General features: G+C 44.7%; 1 protein-coding gene across 2 annotated transcripts in view; it reads left to right on the forward strand.

The window, feature by feature from the left end:
* The window catches only part of prkn (parkin RBR E3 ubiquitin protein ligase), a 1,192,578-nt gene that overhangs the window by 931,155 nt on the left and 239,024 nt on the right, over nucleotides 1-22,399 (forward strand). For both annotated transcript variants that reach the window (XM_063056415.1, XM_063056416.1), the window contains exon 9: nucleotides 8,744-8,805. In XM_063056415.1, the coding sequence (XP_062912485.1) occupies nucleotides 8,744-8,805 (62 nt within the window). The remainder of the gene's footprint in view (nucleotides 1-8,743; nucleotides 8,806-22,399) is intronic.

The following is a 22,399-nucleotide window of genomic DNA, read 5'->3' on the forward strand; positions in this document are numbered from 1 at the left end:
TGCCTGTCCACTGTGAGGCTGGTTTTGGTGATCCATGTCACTTAGTTTGGAAAACAGTGCTCACTTCTTCGCTCTGGCTGTCTCTTTGAGCGGGTGATGGTCAAATTCTGCAGTTTTCTCATGTTACGTTGTTTAGCAAAGTCCACCTTCTCAAGGTGCCCCACCTTCTAACAGAACCGGCAGAATGTTCGCTTGCAATCAGACCATCGGGCATGAATTTCCCTGTAGCGATGGCATCTTTAGGGAGGTTTCCATGATCTCTGTGGAGACTGTGGGCTGTGGGTCGGTATCCACTGGCAAACACTAACATTTTCGGAAAGGGGCTCTTGCTCCGCACTGCCTGAATCAGCGGTGATAACGGTGGCTGAATCTATGCAAGGTCTCTCTTGACTGTTGCCTGTAGAGCATGCTTTGTCTCAGGACAAATCATGTATTTTGGATTGGAGGCTCTCCTGTGTCCTCCCATCTTGGACTCCAACTATTAATGCTTGGATAGGTATTGCCTCTTTGAATTTTTCTTGGGGGAATTTTTATTATTTGGACTTGCTTTGCTGCACCGCTAGGGTCAGTCTTGAAATGAAATTTTCTATGCTCTTGTTGGGGGTCTGTCGCCACTGTGAAACCCTAAAGGGTGGCCTAAAGGTATTGTCCTGCATCCCCCAAACATTGTCCCAAGCTCAAGCGAGTCTGTCAGTTCATACTTGTTCTGTAGTTGCTGAGCATCAAAATCTTTCTGCCGAGTTCTCTCAAGTGATTGTGAAGCAGCTTGAGTTTCATTAGTTCCTCCAGCTTTGCTGTGGGTGAGGTTGACAGGAATTCAATGTCATCCAAGGTGGTCTTCTTCCATAGCAGCCAGGTTCCGGGGATCAACTTTGCCATAGCTACAGTCCTAAATGGTGGAGCAGCCATTCTTGTTTTGGTCGTCATCACTAAAATGTTATGTATTTTGCGGAGCAAGAACGACAACGGAACCTAGAACATAGAACAAGGAACAGTACAGCACACGGACAGACCCTTTCGCCCACAATGTTGTGCCGAACCCATTAAAATAGTAATCAGATGGTCAACGAAACTAATTTCTTCTGCCTACACAATGTTCATATCCTTCCATTTTCTTCACATTCATGTGTCTATCTAAACATCTCTTACAAGTCCCTAATGTATCTACCTCTATCATCACTCCAGGCAGCACATTCCAGGCAACCCCACTCTCTGTGTGAAAAAACTTGCCACTCTCATTTCCTTTGAACTTACTCCCTCTCACCATAAATCCATGTCCTCTGGTATTTCAACTTTGGGAAAAAATATGGTCTGTCTTCTCTATGTATGCCTTTCATAATCTTATAAACTTCTATCAGATCTCCTCCAGCCTCCGCCACTCCAGAGAAAACAGCCCAAGTTGTCCAACCTCTCATTATCGAACATGCCCTCTAATTCAGACAGCTTCCTCATAATCCTCTTCTGCACCCTCTCCAAGGCCTTGACATTCTTTCTATAATGGGGCAAACAGAGTGTATGCAGTTTTCCAGATGTGGCCTAACTAGCATTTTTTAAAGCTGCAACCATGTAGTATTAAACATTTGTACTGAGTCATGTTAGTAATGTTATAATAGTACATGCTCAGTAACTAACAGTGTGGAGCTACAAACCGGGCCTGCCAAAGTGAAAGACATGCACACTCAAAAGCCCATGCACAAAGGAGAGCGCCTGCCGCAGGTAGGAGACCTAGTCGATTCACCGTGCAATTGATCAACCACGGGCGCACTCACCATATTCTCGCTGATGATCTGATAGGGTACAGGACCCTTATAGATTTTCAGTTGTTATAGTACTTTACTGACACAGCAAACATCTGAATATGGAGCCAGGAGAAGTACATAGGTGTCGAACTCAGGTATACCTGTATGTTCAAATTTGGGTTGCCTCCCAACATTTCTACTCGTTAAAGAACATACCTTTGGCACCTGGCTTTAGATAACAATGCATTTTCTTTTCTGAAGCAGTAGGAAAAAGTTTCCAAGCGCAACAGAAGTCCCTTAACTTCTGCAATGCTCCCCACTCTCAGTGCATTTGCCTTGGCATCTAGCGCACATGCAGATACCCACGGAGGGAGTGTGTCAATGACTTGATTAACAAACGAAAAGCTAGAGGAGCTCGGTGCATCAGGCCGCATCTACTGAGGGAAGTAGGCAGTCAGTATTTCAGATTGAGACCCACCGTCAATTCTGGAAAGAAAGAAGGGAATAGACAACATACAAAGGTGGGGGGAAAGAGGTGAAACAAGAGACAGTGGATGATAAGGTGGATCCAGGTAGGGGGAGTGACAGGTGAGGGAGGGGTGAGACTGGGAATTATAGCAGCTGGGAGGTGATAGATGGATGTGGCAAAAAGCTGAAGATGGAATTAGGATAGTGGATCAGAGAATAAAGTGAAGGAGGTGGGGAGGGGAACTAGAAATAAGAGTACAGTATGTGAGTGATGGGCAGAGGGGAGGGGGTAAGAAATAGGATAATGGGGACTGGTGGGATAGGGGAAAAAAGGGGACAGGAAATTAGAGAGATCAGTCTTAATGCCAGCATTCCTCCCTCAGTCTAACTCTTTCCTCTCCCCTCCCTCTCAATCTGTCTATATCACCCACATATTCCTCTCACCAGCTCCACCCCCCCCATCCCTCTTTCCCTTTGTTCCATGGTCCACTGTCCTCTCCTATCAGATTGCACCTTCTTCAGCCCTTTGGTACTTCTACCAATCACCTCTCATCTTCTTACATCACTTCCATTCTCCCCTTCCCTTACCTCACCTGGATCCACCCATCTGCAGCCAGCTCATGATCCAGCCTTTCCCCGCCACACCGGCTATCTCCCCTCTTTTTGAACTTCAGCTGTTCATTTCACTCCATAGATGCTGCCTGACCCACTAAGTTCCTCCAGCTTATTGTGTGTTGCTCCAGATTTCCAGTGTCTGCAGAATATCCATGAGAGTGACTTGTATCAGTCCACCTGGCAAATCCAGTCACCCCAGTAAAGCAGCTGGCATGGAGTGATGTTTGTGTTTGCAGAACCGTCCTCATATTACCATGGTCTAACTGATTCATAATTTTGTTTGGACATCGTGGCAATGGGGAAATCAGATGTGCAATTGAGGGAAAGTCACTGTCTCCAGCCCTGTAGGATCTGGTTTAATTATTTTAATTGTGCTGTCATTTGGTCCTTTGACCTCAGTGGGAGCTGCTTCCTCTCCCAGCTTAACATGTCATATTATGTAGTTAATTAGGAATATAGCACTTGTTCAAAAGTATGCTGCTCCTGACCTTTCAAAGTATTCCACTTCATTTCTATAGAAAAGTAGACCCAAATTAATTTGTGATTTTAATCTTGCAAAATGCACTATTTTTAACATAATTTTCTCATCTCCTTTATGCATGCATTTCTGAAGGGAGCTACTTGTTACGGATGTAATCACCTGCAAATGCTATATGAATGTTTCAATTTGGAAAGAAACTGGTTGCACTGCCTGAGAATATCTGAACCATGGCTGACTCCAAAGGATAGCAATGAACACTGAGAAAAGGCAAACAGACTGATCGGCGATGATGGATGTTTCATGCTGTGTTGTACACCCATTAGTCACTGAGACAAAGATAAGAACATACTGCTTGGGTGATCAGGTGGCCAAAGTGAAACTCAGGGGAAAATGCACAACCACAAGTGGTGAAATACCATACAGAGATACAATTTCCAAACCACAATAGCAGCGCAGTCAATAAAAAGATGAGAACTTAAAATCTCAAACTGAGGATCAATGAAAAGCTGACAATAGACCAAAATGTTCCTTGGGGAAAACAAAAACAACAGGCTTTGCAAAAATAGCAAAAGCCCAATTGCAACTTGCAAGAATATAGCAGTGCTCCACAGTTTACAGATACCCAATTTATTTACAGCGGGGCTTCAGGCATCTTCTGCCATCTGGGAACTCAGTTTGAGACCACATTTTTGACTTGCAGTCTGTCCGGATGGTGAACCGTTTACAGGAACAGAACCATCCAAAACCTGGGGAGGACCAATACCTAATAATCGCTCGTTCATTATGTGCCATGTCGTATGATGTGGACAATCATGGTCTTTCCATGACCATGATTGTTCTTGGCAAATTTTTCTGCAGAACTGGTTTACCATTGCCTTCTTCTTGGCAGAGTCTTTACAAGGAGGGGGACCCTAGCTGTTACCAATACTCTTCAGAGGGTGTCTGCCTGGCGTCAGTGGTCACATAACTAGGACTTGTGCTCCGCACCAGTTGCTCATACGACCATCCACCAACTGCTCCGATGGCTTCATATGACCCAGATTGAGGGGCTAGGCAGGTGCTACACCTTGCCTAAAGGTGTCCTGCAGGCCAGCGGAGGGAAGAAGCACCTTACACCTCCTTTGGTGGAGACGAATCTCTGCCCTGCCACCCAGTACCTAATGAAACATAGTAGAATATCTCCCAACACTTAAGTGGATTTTCATCCATCAAACCATGTATGGAAACATTAATACAAGTGACCAGGAGGTAGTTTATAAAGAGTGCTTTAAGAAAGAGAGAGCTAAAAGTACAATAAACCCTTGAGGGGGAATTTCAGGGTTTAAGGGCGAAGCAGTGGATGGGTTTACTGCTAGGTTGAAGGAAATCAGAGATTCCAGGAGGACTGTGTCAGAGGAACAATGAATTAGCAATGGAGGGAGGGAGGGTGGAGGTTATTGTGGTCATGGAGCACCTGAGCCCAAATGAAAATTTTAAGATCAGACACCTGCTGGACAAGGGGGACAGGGCAGCAATGCGTACTAGATTTTGGAACAGGCAAAAGCATGGATGAAGATTTCAACAGCAGAAAGCCAATGCTATAATGTTCATTAAAAATTAAATGGAAGTAAATGTGATGACTATTTAAAACAAATGTAGCGCCAAGTTGATTGGCATGTTTTCTTCAGTACTGAGACACTTAATACAGATTCCAAAGGGATCACTGAAGAGGGCTGGACTGATGAGAAACAGTCTAAAGCCATTCCTGTTTACAAACCAAGAAGCAAAAATATCATTCTCAGCTCAGCATTCCCAAATCATGAAAAAATATAAGAAGAAATAAGAGCCACATGTTCCCTTGAATCATTTCTGCCATCCCGTAAGATCATGTCTGTTCCTATTCAGCCCCACCTTCCTGTTTGTTCTCCAAACCTCAGAACAAAGATCTGTCAGTCGCCTTCTTAACTATATTCAGCAATTCAACCTCCACATCTCTCTGGGGTTGAGAATTCCAGATATTCATAATGTTCTGAGAGAATAAATTATTTCACATATAATGGGGAGGAGTTAATTTCAAGATTTCTATTATGCGAAAATGTAGTCAAGAGCAATTGGCATGATTCATGATGTCCTCATGCCTTCTTAGGAACTTTGGCCAGTTCATCTCAATTAGCTTACCAGAAGCCTACCACATGATCTTCCTGAAACTCAAAAACAGCAGATGATCACATGGAATACTACTGTCTAAAGTTTAAGCCATGGGTTCTTAGGGTGAAGTCTGGGAAAGAAATAACGAACTGGTTGAAGGAATGGGAGCAGGTGAAAAGGGCTAGTTCAGGGGAAAAGGGGGTGTTGCTCAGGCCTAACATTGGTATTTTATATGGTTAGATTCACAAACATGTAGATAGGGACAGTTGAAATTCATGAGGGAAGTTACGAATTGTAAAATTATTCTGACAACTGTCTTCAGAGAATAAGTCAAATACAGGTGTAGAAAATAGCACTTGTGTAATCCAGATCCAGGCATCTTATTTCTTTTAATTTCTGTGCAGAATGTGGCCATTGTCTTTTAGGAGATGATGGTCGGCTTCCTTTTAAACCACTGTATCTGATGCTTTCACAGCGCTCTTAGGGAGGTAGTGGCCAGAATTTTACCTAATGAAGACAAAGGACAGGCATGATTATAACTCGGAGGGCTACTTGCAGATGGCAGTGCTTCCTAGTGCCTGTTGGTGTTGTCGTTTTTGGCAGTAAATGAGGTTTGGACGCTCCTGGTATGTTGCTGGAGTGCAGCTTGTAGATGGTACAGGGTGAAGCCAGCAGTGTAGAGAGTGAATGCTTAAGCTGCTCGATTGGCTGCTCTGTCCCATACGGTGTGAAGCTTCCCATGGAACCCTCCCTATCCAGGAAAGTGGAGAGAACTCCATCACAATTCTGACTTGTGCCCTGTACATTGTGGAATTACTTTGGACCTTCAACTCAGTCATTCGCAATAGGGTGGCTAGCTGTGAGTCTGTCTGGTAGGTACAGTCTGTGGTGAATGATGATCAATAGGGTGTTAGTCACAGGAATAGCATTACCTCAGTGTGAGCTGCCATTTGGAAATGGATAGCACTTGGTACTCCTGCGGCACAAAGGTTAGTTGACATTTATCATCTCAAGTCTGGAATTGGTCCAGCACTTGCAGCATGCAGGCATGAAATGCTTCATTATCTGAGCAATCATTGATTAACATCGTCACATTAGACCGTCTAATGGGCATGGATGATGAGACTGAAGATAGCTCACCTGAGAAATGGTTGTTCACCCAACACCTAATGTTTGAAAAGTGTAAAGGAGCTGCTCTGAGACAAAGTTGATAATGCAAGTGTATTTCTGAAGGGAGGGATCACACCCTTAATTGAATGTGCAGGCATTGAAACTGATCATTTAGAGTCTAGTGAGACTGAAAAGTAAAAATTAGATTGAATAAAAGCAATTTTGGGAAATACTCGGCAGGTCAGACAGCATGCGTAGAGAGAGATAGGGAGTTAATATTTCAATTACCTTTCATCAGTACTGTGACAAACTGGAAATATAACTTAAGAAAGTAGTAGTCATGAATTTGTTGAGATTGTTGAATTCATAAGATTATACTGTGCCAGTGCGAAGGTGAAGTGCTGATTCTCAAGGCTGTATCGGGTGTTGTTGACACACCGAAGGAAGTTACAGACCGAGGAGTGAGAGAAAGTGTGCAATTAGAATGGAATAGTGGATCTAAATGGTAGGCAAGTGAAAATGCAGGGTCAGTCTTGCAGACTAAAAGAAGGTGTTCTGCAAGTCAAATACCTAACCTGCATATCACTGCCTTAGTGCAGAGCAGGGGTTCCGAACCTTTTTTAAGCCGTGGACCCCACCATTAACCGAGGGGTCCGTGGACCCCAAGCAGGGAACCCCTGGTGTAGAGGAAACCACAGCATGAGTACTAAATGCAACACACTCAAATGAAAGAAGCCGATATGAATCATTGCTTCACGCTGTAGGGCAGTTTGTGTCTCTGGATATCGAGAAGGGAATGGTTAAAGAACTGGTTTTCTATCACCTGTGTGTGCAAGGGTAGATACTGAGGAAAGGAGAGGTGTTGGAGATTGAACCAGGAGGGAATAGTCATCTCACAATGCTGAAAGGAAAACATCAATGAAAGTGGCGTCACATTGAAGCTGGCAGAAATTATAGCGACAGATCGTCTGTGATTAACAAGCCACTCTCAGCTGGCATCACCACCAATTGTGTCATTCGGTTTCTCTTCATTGCCACCCTATCACCAATATTGCTCTGCTTCATCCCTTTTTCAAATGGTAAAAAAAATTATTATTTAAAAGATAAAAAATTGCAGCATGCTGCTGTGCAGAGGGACGGGAGTGCTTGTGCATGAATCACAAAAGGTTGGTTTGCAGGTGCAGCAGGCTATCAAGGCAGCAAATAGAATGCTGGCCTTCATTGCTAGAGGGATTGAATTTAAGAGCAAGGAGATTATGCTGCAACTGTACAGGGTACTGGTGAGGCCGCACCTGGAGTACTGTGTGCAGTTCTGGTCTCCTTACCTGAGGAAGGATATACTGGCTTTGGAGGTCGTGCAGAGGAGGTTCACCAGGTTGATTCTAGAGGTGATGGGGTTACACTATAAGGAGAGATTGAGTTGCCTGGGACTGTACTCACTGGAATTCTGAAGAATGAGAGATCTTATAGAAACATAAAATTATGAAAGGATAGATAAGATAGAGGCAGGAAAGTTGTTTCCACTGGTAGGTGAGACTTGAACTAGGACACATAGTCTCAAGATTCGGGGAGTAGATTTAGGACGGAGATGAGGAGGAACTGCTTTTCCCAGAGAGTGGTGAATCTGTGGAATTCTCTGCCCAATGAAGCAATGGAGGCTACCTCAGAAAGTATATTTAAGACAAGGTTGGATAGATTTTTAGGGGAATTAAGGGTTATAGGAAAAAGGCAGATATATGGAGATGAGACCATGGCCACAACAGCCATAATCTTATTGAATGGCGGAGCAGCTCAACAGGCCAGGTGGCCTACTCCTACTCCTGCTCCTATTTCTTATGTTCTTAAGTTTCTTTTCTGCAGCTTAAAGCATGCAGAAAAGATTCTATATATCCCAGTTCTGTTAAGACTATAGATTTGAATGCTAGCTCTGTTTCTTGCTCCAGGGATGCTACCAGATCTGTTGAACATCTCCAGTATTATCTGTTTATCTTTTGGATTTCCAGCATTTCCATTTTTGGCTATTCCTAGCAATTCCATTAGCCAGCAAAACATCAGTAAAGTGCAGTATCCTAATTCTAATTGATCATATCTTGTACAGTTAGGTATGGAAAAAGGGCCATTTAGTTTCTTTTTAGCTTCTTTGCTATTAATCAATTCTCTTAATGAATCAAAAGTTAGAAATCAATTTTACTTTTTTCCACAGATGGCTGTCAAAATTCACTCATTAAGGAGGTGCATCACTTCAGAATACTTGGAATTGACCAGGTGAGTTAAATGCTTGCAGGTAGTTCATATATACAAATCTACATGAAGGGTTGTTGCAGGAAAGCAGCATCCATCGTCAGAGACCCCCAGCTCCCATGACATGTCCTGTTCTCACTGCTGCCATTAGGAAGGTGGTACAGGAGCCTCAGGATACAGCCCACCAGATTTAGGAACAGTTATTACCCCTCAACTATCAGGCTCGTGAACCAAAAGAGATAACGTCACTGTAATGTTCCCACAACCTAGGGACTTACTTTCAAGGAATCTTCTTCTCATGTTCTTGATATTGTTTATTTATCTATCATTTCTTTATTTTTGTATTTGTACAGTTTGTTGTCTTTTGTACATTGGTTGAACGCCCAAGTCAGTACAGTCTTTCATTGATTCTATTCTACTATGGATATATTGAGTATGCCTGCAAGAAAATGAATCTCAGGGTCATATGTGGTGACATACATTTACTTTGTACTTTGAGCTTTTCCTGCCACATAGTGAGGCTTGGGGGTGAACATCCACACGATACACGACTGTGTGTTGTTAGTCTTGACGAAGGGACTCGGCCCAAAACGTCGACTGTACCTCTTCCAATAGATGCTGCCTGGCCTGCTGCGTTCCACCAGCATTTTGTGTGTGTTGTGAGCCTGGATGAACTAAAATGGAAGAAGCAAGTAGCATCTTTGAGGTAAACTGTGCTTCTAACCACCTCAACAGATTGCCAATTCGTACCCCTGGTACTTCCAAAGCTTTATCAACATAAAAAGCTGAGGTTCTCAACTACATTGTCCTGTTTGCTGACATTAATCCACTTTACAGACACATGAACAAGGAAACTCTGAAGTTGCGAGGTAGCACTAAGTTGAGGTTTGGCTGCACTGAACCCATGTCTTTGGGGAACTGTTGTGGAATAGGCAGCGAAGTAGAGCAGTAGGTGGTGCTGCTGCCCCACAGCTCCAACTCCTCCAATTTGATCCTGACCTCCTGAGTTTTCTGAGTGAAGGGTGTACATTCTGCCTGTGACTACATGGCTTACACCCTGGCACTTTGGTTTCTACCTGTTACGAGGACTTGCTAATTGGTAGGTGGATAGTGGGTGAATCAGGGTAGCACGCAAGAGATTGCTGGGTAACTATTAGAGCAACAAGACTAATATATCTGCATAGCCTCAGTGGACTGATTCCTCCAGCTTATGGTAACTCCACCACCTTGTTTCCCTCATTATTAAGGACCTCTCACCCCTTCCATTTCCATCCCCCACCCTCACAACCTGCTCACCACATCCCTCTGGTTCCCCACTTTCTTCCCCTCATTCCATGGTCTACTGGTCCCCTCCAATCAGATTTCTTCAGCCCTTCACTCTTCCACCTATCACCTTCCATCTACTTAGTTCATTCCCTTTCGTGGCCTCTGTCCCCTCCAATCTACCATTCCCTTCACCTGGATTCACCTATCACATGGTGCTCCCCTTCTTCCCATCTTATTCCAGCTTCTGCCCCTTTCCAGGCCTGGCAAAGGGTCTCAGCCCCTATCATTAAATGTTCATTTCCCTTCATAGATGCTGCCTGACCTCCTACATTCTATGAATGTTGCTCAACAAACCAAATATCTATCTCCAACTTATTTGAAAACATGAATGTGTAAATCCAGCTCAACTTACCAGTGCTAAAACAACCTTCATTGTTCCTGGCCAAACATTACCCCTGACTTAGAACAGTCAGAGGTATTCAAACCAACAGGCTTGTATGCACCCAGATGTAACAAGAGAGCCATGGATGGTGACTCAACAAGACAACACAAACAGTGACACTAGAAATAGAACTCCTATAGTTAAGCACTAAGTGTCTGTCTGTCTGTGTCTTGTTTTACGGCGGTTGGCATCCAGTTTAATGGTGCATTACTGCCACCCTCTGCTCCAGAATGTGCACTAGACATACATTCTAAATCCCTTCACCCAATCACACACACACACACACACACACACACACACACAAACCTACACTTTACCCTCCCATCTTTGACCATCCTAGTACCCTATTCCTGTTTATCCATCATATCCTATAAAAAACCTCTGTGCCCCTTAAAAATGCTAAAAATACCCAGACTTGTGCTCTCTCACCCATGCCCAGCAACCCTTTTAATCTGAATTCCTGCACCCCCAACTCCCTTAATTTATTTCTCATCATCTCTCTCTGTATCCCATACTTCCTGCGACACAAAACTACATGTTCTACTGACTCCTCTTCCTGACATTCCTCACACAATCCTGTCTGGTGTTTCCCTATCATTTTCAATGTTTTGTTTAATGCACAAAGCCCCAGCCTTAACCTAGTCCACACAGTTTCCTCTTTCCTGTTTCCATTACCTACCCTAGTACCTGCAACACTCTTTTGTATTTGATATAAATGCCTCCCTTTCCCCTCCCTGTCCCATCGTTCTTGCCACATTCGGTTGACTTTTTCCCAGATTACACACTTAACCTCTGCTTTACTGATACTAATGTGCATTTCCATATTTTCTTTCTTTAACACCCTCTTTGCCAACTCATCCACCCTCTCATTCCCCTTCACCCCCAAAGCACTAAGTGTCTGTCTGTCTGTATCTGGTTTTACGGCGGTTGGCATCCAGCTTAATGGTGCATTACCGCCACCCTCTGCTCCGGAATGTGCACTAGACATACATTCTAAATCCCTTCACCCAATCGCGCGCACGCGCACACACACACACACATACATATATATACACACACACACACATATATATATATATATATATATACACAAACCTACATTTCACCCTCCCATCTTTGACCATCCTAGTATCCTATTCCTGTTTATTCGTCATATTCTATAAAAAACCCCTGTACCCCTTAAAAACGCTAAAAATACCCGGACTTGTGCTCTCTCACCCATGCCCAGCAACCCTTTTAATGTGAATTCCTGCACACCCAACTCCCTTAATTTATTTCTCATCATCTCTCTCTGTATCCCATACTTCCTGCAACACAAAACTACATGTTCTACTGACTCCTCTTCCTGACATTCCTCACACAATCCTGTCTGGTGTTTCCCTATCATTTTCAATGTTTTGTTTAATGCACAATGCCCCAGCCTTAACCTAGTCCACACAATTTCCTCTCTTCTGTTTCCATTACCTACTCTAGTAACTGCAACACTCTTTCGTATTTGATATAAATGCCTCCCTTTCCCCTCCCTGTCCCATCTTTCTTGCCACATTCGGTTGACTTTTTCCCAGATTACACACTTAACCTCTGCTTTACTGATACTAATGTGCATTTCCATATTTTCTTTCTTTAACGCCCTCTTTGCCAACTCATCCACCCTCTCATTCCCCTTCACCCCTACATGTGCTGGAACCCATAGAAATTTTACCTGACCTCCCTGATTTGCAATTCTTGTAACTAACTGAGGGACTTCATAAAGTACATCTTGCCGACTGTTTGTGTGAAAAGACCTTAAGCTTGCTAGAACTGAGGATGAATCTGAACATATCAATGCTTTGGCTTGTCTGGCTTTCTGCACCCATTGCAACGCAACCAACACTACCAGCATCTCCACTGTAAACACCCCTAACTTATTAGATGTTCTTCTGCTGATTCCAATTTCTTTTGCTGGTATTACCACCCCAAACCCTGTCACTCCTGTTTCAGGTAAAGCACTAAGTGTCTGTATCTTGTTTTACGGCGGTTGGCATCCAGCTTAATGGTGCATTACCACCACCCTCTGCTCCAGAATGTGCACTAGACATACATTCTAAATCAAAGCACTAAGTGTTCAGCACAAGGCCTTTAAATACAGTTTTCCATGAAGGAATGTGGCAGGCAATAATTAGCAGTGTGAGTCTTAAAGGGACAGTGACAGCTAACCATACTCTGGGGAGTTGAAGTGCCAAAACTCAGATGTCTGTTGCTATTCAGTCAGGACCATGGCACCAGCTGGTCAATGGAGCGGGGTGTTAATGATGATCTTAGTTGGGGGAAGATTTGACTTGCAGTTAAGACCCTGAAAAGCCATTCAATCTTTGTGCAAAGTGCAGCTGGTTGGACATGAGGGAAAAAGGACCACCGCTCCAGGGACAAGGATTGGGTGCTGGCTGAGGGTTGGGTGGAGACTGGGAGCCCAAAGCTGTTTACCCTTGGGAATCTTAGTTTCCCTGCAGTGGTCCAAATCCACACAGACACTTTGCATGATATTCTGAAGCATTTAAAAGCAATTAATATCATTCAAATATTAATGTGAAATTAATGAATAGAAAAAAAAATGTAAGAAGAAGTAATTGAACAGATACATTTTTTTTAAGTCTGAATTAACTATTCCATAGCTTCCAAACTGGTTCCCACCAGTTAAAGGTGTCACTGCATTCCAATATGGCCCAAATGCGGAGAGAGAAAGAGGGAGACGCTGACGCGGATTGATAGATCATAGATTTTAATGCAAACAGGATTTTAAGGAAAAAGAAAACAATAAATGCTATGCCAAACAGGGTCATTAACTAATATGGAAAACTAGATGCCAACACCACGGCAGAAAGGAATATCTCACTATAACAAGAATACTGCTAGTCTTCAGCATCAATCAACTCAACAGTCTACTTTCTCAGCCAAGGCTGAATGCAAACATGCAGCGTAACATTGCTCAAGTCTTAACGAATGCTACAATGGAGAACGACTGAAGATTATTGTGGGTGATCTCTGCCCAAACCAGTTGGGAGCTCCAGGACGTGGGGTTGGAAGAGGCTAGGCAGTGCAGGGTTGTCTGCAACTCCTGGTTCACTCTCTCAGTCTGGCCATTGGATCGGGGGTGGAAAACAGAGCAGAGGCTGGCCAAAGCTCAGCCATCCAAAAGTGGGCAGCCTTGGAAAATTGATCCACAATGACCAGAATGATAGTGTTTCCATTAGATGGTGGCAGCCCAATAATGAAATCCACCAAGAGGTGGTACCCGGGGTGGTGGGGCACAGGCAGCGGACATAGCAGACCCACAGTACGCTGGCATGACCGCTTGTTCTGAGTGCAGGTGGGACAGGTAGATACAAAGGCATGGACATCCTGGGACATAGATAGCCACCAAAATTATCTCTTTATGAACTCCTGGGTCCATTGAACTCCCGGATGTCCAGCCAGATGAGAGGAGTGACCCCATTCCAACACTTTGGAGCACACTGCAGCAGGGACAAACAGCCAGGTGGGAGGTCCCCCACCCGGGCATGGGTCCGACTGTATTCACCTCTGCCTGCATTCCCCAGGTCACTTGAGCAGCAAAACACGAGCAAGGAAGAATGGGCTCCGGATCAGCATTGTGCTCTGATCCATCGAACTGCCGGGAGCAAGCATCAGCTTTGGAATTCTTGCTGCCCGGATGAAAGGTAAGGATGTAGTTAAACCGGGTGAAGAAGAGAGCCCAATGAGCTCAACGGGAGTTGAGTCACTCTGCATCCTGAATGTAGAAAAGTTTCCTACGATCTGTCCAAACCAAGAATGGATGCTCTGCGCCCTCCAACCAGTATTGCCATTCCTCCAGGGCCTTCTTGACAGCCAGAAACCCCTGTTCCCAACACCATAATTACCCTTGGCTGAAGCCAAGCAATGTGAAAGAAAGGCACAAAGGTGCAGCCAGCTATCCGCAGAAGAGCACTGAGAGAGGACAGCTCCAATGCTGACATCAGATGCATCCACCTCCACAATGAATGGCCTTGATCGGTCAGGGTGTTGCAGCAATAGGGCAGTGGCGAAATGTCACCCGAACTCCAAGAATGCTTGTTCGACATTTTCTGCCTGATGGAACCCTGCAGAGGTCCTCCTGATGAATGCATTTATGGAACCGCGGTAGAGCCGAAATTCCGGATGAAACAGCGATAAAAGTTCGCAAACCCCATGAGGCACTATACCTGTTTGACTGTAGATGGTTTGGGCCCCTCGGCAACAGCCTGAACTTTACTAGGGTCCATTTGAACACTGGATAGAGTATGTATATAGCCCAAAAACAACCCCTGTTCTCTATGGAACTCACATTTCTCGGGCTTGGCGTATAGGTTATTTTCGAGGACCCATCTGAGAATCCTCTGGACATGCTGGACGTGTTCCTGATGAGAGCAGGAATAGATTAGGATGTCATCTAAATACACAAACACAAACTGGTTCAACATCTCCCTGAGCACATCGCTAAGGCCTGGAAAACAGCGATAATTTTCTTTGGTCAGACCAAAGGGCTCACAAAGTACTCATAGTGGCCAAAGAAGGTGTTGAAAGCTGTCTTCCACTCATCCCCTTCTCTCATACGAACCAGACTGTAAGCATTGTACAAATCAGTTTTGGAAAATATGGTTGTTCCCTGGAGATGTTAGAATGCAGATGCCAACAGGGGAAAAGGGTAGCGGTTCTTCACAGTGATGTTGTTCGGGGGCTGATAATCAATGCAGGAATGGAGCTTGTCATTTTTCTTGCTTACTAAATAGAAGCCTGCTCCTGCTGATGAGATTGATGGATGGATAAACCCCATGGCCACCATTTCAGGGTGAGAGAGGGGAAAAGAGCCAGCCTGGAGAGAACTAATGCCCGGTAGGAGGTCTATAGTGCAGTCGTATGGCTGGTGTGGAGGCAAGGAGGTGGCCTTCCTTTTACTAAAGATCTCAAGAAGATCCGCGTATTCAGCCAGAATCCCAGACAAGTCCACATCCTTAGCTGAAACAGGTGGGGATTCATGGAACGGAGCTTGAGCTGGACCCAGACAGGTAGACAGGCATGCCAGTCCCCATTCTTGGAGTGCTTTCAGAGACCAATAGATCCATGGGTTATGTTAGGATAACCAGGGTAGACCAAGCACCAGTAGCACTTCAGACGAATCAACCAGATAGAAGGAGATTTCTTCATAATAGTTGCCTTCCAGCATAAGTTGACAGGATTTGGTGGAAAGGTGGATCTGGCTGGTGCCCAGGGCCTTGACATTGATCTTTTATCTTAATTCCTGAGTCTGAACTCCTCATCTTTGAGAGATGTCCATGAGATTCCCAGCTGCACAGGAGTCGATAAATACCTTAAGTTCATGGGTCTGAGACCTCCACGGCAAGGAAGTTGTGAGCTTAACACAATGAGGGGAAGCTGACTGCAGAGAGAACTGACCCGTCAGGATTCCCCTCCCTGCTGACGGGTGTTCTCTTTAACTGGACACTTGGGACATGAAGCCTGGAATTGTCCTGGATCACCACAACAGAGGCAGGAGCCTGTTCTCCTGTGCCAATCCCGTTCCTTCTGAGATAGGTACAAGCCCCCCCACTTGCACGGGCTCCTCTGTGGACTGGGAATGAGAGGGAGGGTGAGGAAGGACGGTGATCAGATGGTGCCTAGGAGGCTTAAGACATTCTTTCCCTGCACCACAGGGTTACCTGCTCATCAACTCGAATAGCCAGATTAATCAGGTCATCCAGACTGTCCTACTCGTCAGGGACAGCAATCTCATGCCAGACCCTTGAGTTCAGTCCACGCCGGAAGGCAGTGAAGAGGGATCTCTAGTTCCATCCTACCTCTACAGCAAGTATACAGAATTTGACTGCGTGGGCCCTCACTATCCCTCTGCCTTGAAGCAGGTCCAGGAGTCGGTGGGCAGCCTCCTGACCCCGTACTGGAAGGTCAAAAAACCCTCCTTAACTCTGTAATGCTACATCAGAACCACTGGGCTGCTGGGTCTCCCATAAAGCGTTGAACAGGCTGAGCGGAGCTCCATCTAGAACTCCATCATCACCAGAACAACCAGGCTGGGCTTGGAGTGTCAGCTTGCATTGGGAAATAAAATCTCTGCAGCATCACAGTATCTGCCTGGTGGTGAAATACTCGGTACTTGTAGGACTCGGGAGTCTGTGGGGGTCCGAAGGCGGGGTCAGTTCTGGACCAGGCGAGGGAGTGGGAGCATTAGTGTCAGAGGTTGCCAGGGCAGCAGAAGAGGAGGACCTGCAAGATGCTGGGAGTGGGACTGACACACCCAGAGGCTGCTGAACTGCTTTGGTGAGAATGCTAATAGCTGTCAGCTGATGCTGGCTGTCCGCAGTGAGTTCATGGATGGAGGTCGTGAGAGCGGAAATCGCAGACGCCTGACACTGATTGTCTGACGGTGAGCTGTTGAACAGTTGTGGCGAATGGTGATACCTGTTCCCCCAGATGAGATCGGGCTCATCCTCCAGATGAGGCAAGGCCGAATGCATGCAGGCAGCATAAAGTTGTTGTGCTTTGCTAAAGTCACGACAAGCGCTACGATGAAAACAAGGGAGTTAAATACTGCCGTAATGAAATAATAACTAGCTGACACATGCATATTCATAAACGCAATTGCCAAATCTGTGGTGCAGCCGAGTCTATGGTTGTGACAGAAGGGTAGCAAGAGTAACCCCAATAATTAAGAAAGGAGAAAGAATAAACATGGAACTACAGACTAGACAGTCTTGACATCAGTATGACAGAAAATGATAACATTCAGTTTTTGTCACACCATGGATCATTTTTAAAGAAAATTTTCTTTTTTTGTAGTTAGTAAGTGGATTTTATTCTTTCTTGGTGTCACTTTGCGTGTATGCTTTGTCCTTGGATTGTCCTTTTATCTCCAATTGTTTGAATTTGCACTAGCCCTGGTTTTTCACTTTGTTCAGCAGGTGTCTCATTATGGATCATGGGGATTGTTAAACTCTTTGTATCACTTTCATTCAATTTGGGATAATTTAATTGGCACTGTAATGTCAATGTCTGGAATTCCCATGTGCTCTAGGGTGTATTTCGGAGGGGCATGCCAACCTCCTTTGTGGTTCCTGGTCAGGTGAAACTCGGTCTGAGTTCTTCTGTATATCGTCAGTGATTCTGTTCATCAGGATTCAGTATTATTTGCCCGAGCTCTTGTTAGATTTCCTAGTTTTATAATAAATGTTTTGCTTAATTTGAATTGCGAAAGTCTCCTTGCTTCCTGCACTTGAGCTGGCTGTTGATCCTCACATTATTAAGCAAGTGGTAACAGGACTCTTTGAAAATAATAGTAGAATTGGATGGAGTCAGTGTGGATCTAGAAATATCATGTTGGCCTGCCTGTTCTGGAAATTTTTCAGGCAGAGAGACAGTAAGCCACCCAGCCCTCCTGTAATCTGCATGCTGATCTAGTCCCATCACCACTGGTTACACCAACTGCTTCCCTGCCAAGCATTACCTGCCTCTCTTCTGATTATTTTGTAGGACCCCTTCCCTTCACACACTACCATTTCACATTCCCAACCAAGCACAGAAATCTTTCCCATTTCTTCCCTGATTCCAGATCAGAGCACCCCCCGCCCCCCTCCTGCAATTTTACTCTCTCACTTTGATCTGTGTGCAAATTGATCTCAATTCCTCCCCTCCTTCAAACACATACAGGTGTCCCCCGCTTTTCAAACGTTCGCTTTACGAAACCTCACTGTTACGAAAGACCTACATTAGTACCCTGTTTTCGCTTTCAGAAGGTATTTTCACTGTTACGAAGAAAGGCAGCGCGCGATAAAAAATCAGAGCGCAAAAAAATCAGTGCGCGATAAAAGGCAGCGCATGCCCCGAGCAGCCGCTCTCCCCCGGATTCGGAACGGCATTGCTTAAACACGTTGCGTTGAGCAGCCATTAGCAAGATGAGTTCTAAGGTGTCAGAAAAGCCTGAAAGAGCTCGTAAGGGTGTTACACTTAGCGTAAAACTAGACATAATTAAGTCTGGTTTATGGTTGATTAAAAAGCAGAATCTTCCGGAATATTGACCTCTAGTCTGCTGTGTGCTTGAAATGTTGTGGTATCCAGCTTGCTACTGCCTGCATTTCATTTACAAAAATAATTGTTCATTTTCTGTCCTGCGTTCAATTCAAATTAGCGTCAAATTGTTGGGAACGTTAAGAAAGCCTTTTTGCTTTAATGAGCTGTAAGTGGAGGAGTTCTGGGATTTCCATGTGCAACCCAACGATACAAACAAACACAATCTCAGAGGATAATCCCCATTGTTGTTTCCCCATTTCCTACCATCTAAACTGAATGAGCTCTTTTACAAATTACTCACTATTTAATTATTGGTAAAATTGTGAGCAGGAGTGTAAAGGAGCAATTTGAGTCTCTGGTATTTGGATTGCAACCCAGCATACCGAACAGTCCAGAAAGACCATTGCACGTTTTAAGATGCAGAGCTTGTTTCCTTAGCTCACTGGGGATCTGCAGGTCTGACCAAAAGACCATTATATTCCATAATATCTGCATTATGTCCCATACCCCAGTCATAAAAGGACTGTATTCTAACTCATTCTCTTGCCAGTGTGTCAAATTGGAAGCTGCTTCCATCTTCAAAGATTGGAAAGCAACAGCCCCAATTAGAGCTTTCTGTTTATTTATTTAAAGGCACAGCACGGACTAGGCCCTCAGGTCCTTTGAGCTATGCCGCTCAGTAACCCCCAACAACCTCCGATTTAACCGTAACCTCATCGCGGGACAATTTAAAATATCCAGTTAGCTTACTAACTGCTATGTCTTTGGACTGTGGGAGGAAACCAGAGCATCTGGAGAAAACCTACGCATTCTGCAAGGAGAACGTACAGACTCCTTACAGGGGGCGCCGGGATTAAACTCCAAACTCTGATGCCACGGGCTGTAATAGCATCGCCCTAACCACTTGTCAGCTTGTCGGCTTTTACATTTGTTAAACAGACTGAGTGGCTCTGTGGCTTTAATTGGAGCTCATTGCTGCATTAATAGAGTTGCCAGCTCTCCATCAGACCAGACAATTGGTCCCCAGCCGCTATTGCTGCCAACTCCCAGGTCCACCTTCCCATCAGGGTGCTTCCTTTCTGTCCCCTGGGGGTCAACAACGTGAGGAACAATGAAATGGAACTGGTCGACCCCACATCACTTGACCCACTTTACCCCTTTGATTTTCTCCCACATGCATGCGGCTTAACCAATCATCCAGAGATAGCAGCCTCGATGTCCTAACGTTTTGGATTTCTTCAAAAGCACGTTTTTTATTACTAGTATTATTTTCTTTTGTATTTGCACAGCTTGCCTTCTTTTGCACACTGGTTGCTTGTCAGTTTTGTGTGCAGTATTTTCAATAGATCTATTGCATTTCTTTTCCACTGTGAATGCCTGCAAGAAAATAAATTTCACTCTAGGTGACAGATACATACTTTGGTGTAAATTTACTTTGAGCTTTGTACTTTGAACCTCCTTTGCTCCTGTGAAGACCTATTTCTCCTATTTTATCTTGACATCGTCCTTCTTTCCAAATTACTCTCCAGCCAGCAAGGCGTCAGGCTGGTAGACAACATATTTCTATCTCCATCTCTATCTCTCTCTCTTTCTCTCTCTCTCTCCCTCTCTTCCCCCATCCCTCTCTCACAAATTCTTTCCCCCTTCCCTCTCTCTCTCCCTCCCTCTCTCTCTTTTTCCCTCTACCTCCCTCCACCTCCCTCCCCTTTCGCACTCCCTCTTGCTCCACTTCTCTCTCGCCTTCTCGCTCACCCTCCCTCTCTCCCACTCTCTCTCCCACTGCCTCTCCCCTCTCTTTCCCTCACTCTCTCTCTCCCCTCTCCCTCCTCTTTCCACTTCTCCCTCTCTCTCCCCCTTTCCCCCCTCTGTCCCCCCGTCTCCCTCTCCTTCCCTCCCTCCTTCCCCTCCTCTCACTCCCTCATCTCTCTTTCTTCCATTGCTGTTTCTATTTTTCTGCTCTCTCTTTTCCCTCTCCATGCTCTCTCTTTTCCCTCTCCATTCCTCTAATTCCCATTCTCCTCCTCGCCCTTTCTGATGCACCCTGATCTATGCACTACAGTTTCTAGGCAATTATCCCCCTGTTGCTTATGGCAGCTTGCTGTGCACAAATTCCCTGCTGCATTTTCTATTTTACAAAAAACGAGGACACTTTGAATATGCTTCTTGTTTGTTATGATCTGTAAGTCATGACATCAGTTCATGTACATTTTCTTTCAAAATTTCTTCTCCCCTTATTCCCTTTACATTGTCAGATGGTGCTGATTAGAGATTATCTCAGTTGCTCTTTCTATTGGGATGTGTGCCTTCCCTTTCACTTAAGACCATAAACTATAGGAGCAGAATTAGGCCATTTGGCCCATTGAGTCTGCTGCACAATTTCATCATGGCTGATCCATTTTCCCTCTCAGCCCCATTCTCCAGCCTTCTCCCCATATCCTTTCATGCCCAGACTAATCCAGAATCTAGCAACCTCTGCCTTAAATATACCCAATGACTTGGCCTCCACGGCTGCCTGTGGCAATGAATTCCACAGATTTACCATTCTCTGGCTAAAGAAATTACTTCTCATCTCCTTTCTAAAAGGATGGACCCCTATTCTGAGGTGTGTCCTCTGATCTTTATCTGCCCAACATAGGAAACATCCTCTCCATATCCACTCTATCAAAGCCTTTCAACACTCACTAGGTTTTGATGAGGTCACCCCTCATTCTTATGAATTGCAGTGAGTAGTGGCCTGGAGCCATCAAACGCTCCTCATATGACAAGCCTTTCAATCCTGGCATCATTTCCGTGAATCTCCTTTGAACCCTCTCCAATATCTGCACATTCTTTCTTAGATAAGGGACCCATAACTGCTCACAACACTCCAAGTGAGGCCTCACCAGTGATTTTTAAAGCCTCAACATTACATATAGGTGAAGCCCTTGAGTGCATGAAGCATTCAGTCCTGATACCTGTTTGCAGACAATCTATTGTAATATCCTTACCTCAATTCCTTACTACTAACCTTCAACTTTTTCAAATTATCTTTTATCTTTACTCATTCACTTAGAACCTCGGACCACACTTTGCTCTGTTTTGCTATGTTATTAGAATCACCTGAACTATAAAGCGAATGTTTGTTATTATTAAAGAAATGAACTCCCCTGAGGTTCATATATTGAAGCTTATTAGGATGTGCCTTTAATGAAGAAGAGGTGACCGCTGGGTCTCACAGCAATGGGATTAGGTTTTTCTTTCTTATTATCTGTATGCTTCACGGGTTTAATTAATGGACGCTGGCTTTGGTTCCACAGAATTTCCTGTGAAATTGCTGAAAGCTAGCTCATTTTGAGGAGTTGCGAGAATTGCCAGTGTGTTTTTTTTCAGAGATACAGCACAGTAACAATGAACCAGAGCAGCCCGCTTACATCCATGGGATCGTTAACTCACTAACCTGCATGTCGGAGCACCGGAGCGCACAGTGAAAACCACTGCAGTCACAGGGAGAACATACAGACCAGAGGCAGCAATGGAACCCTATCACTGGCACTATCTTAGCACTGCGCAGACCGCTACGTACCACGACGCCCCTTAGATCTTCCGGAATCTGAAGATCTTTTGGAAAGTGAACTGAAAATGCATCATGAGGTTGTGGGCAGTGCTGTTATTATACTGAGCACCATAAGTCGAAGTGGTGTCGCAGCAGTGCAGCAGGCATGGAGCTTGTTCACACCACAATCTCAGTTTGATTCTGACCTCAGGTACTGTCTGTGAAATTTGCAAGTTCTCCCTATGACCACTTGAATTTCCTCCCCCCCCCCACAAGAGTGTTCCACTTTTCTCCCACAACCCAAA

This window comes from Mobula hypostoma, chromosome 8, assembly GCF_963921235.1.
Source record: "Mobula hypostoma chromosome 8, sMobHyp1.1, whole genome shotgun sequence".
Lineage (NCBI taxonomy): Eukaryota > Metazoa > Chordata > Chondrichthyes > Myliobatiformes > Myliobatidae > Mobula > Mobula hypostoma.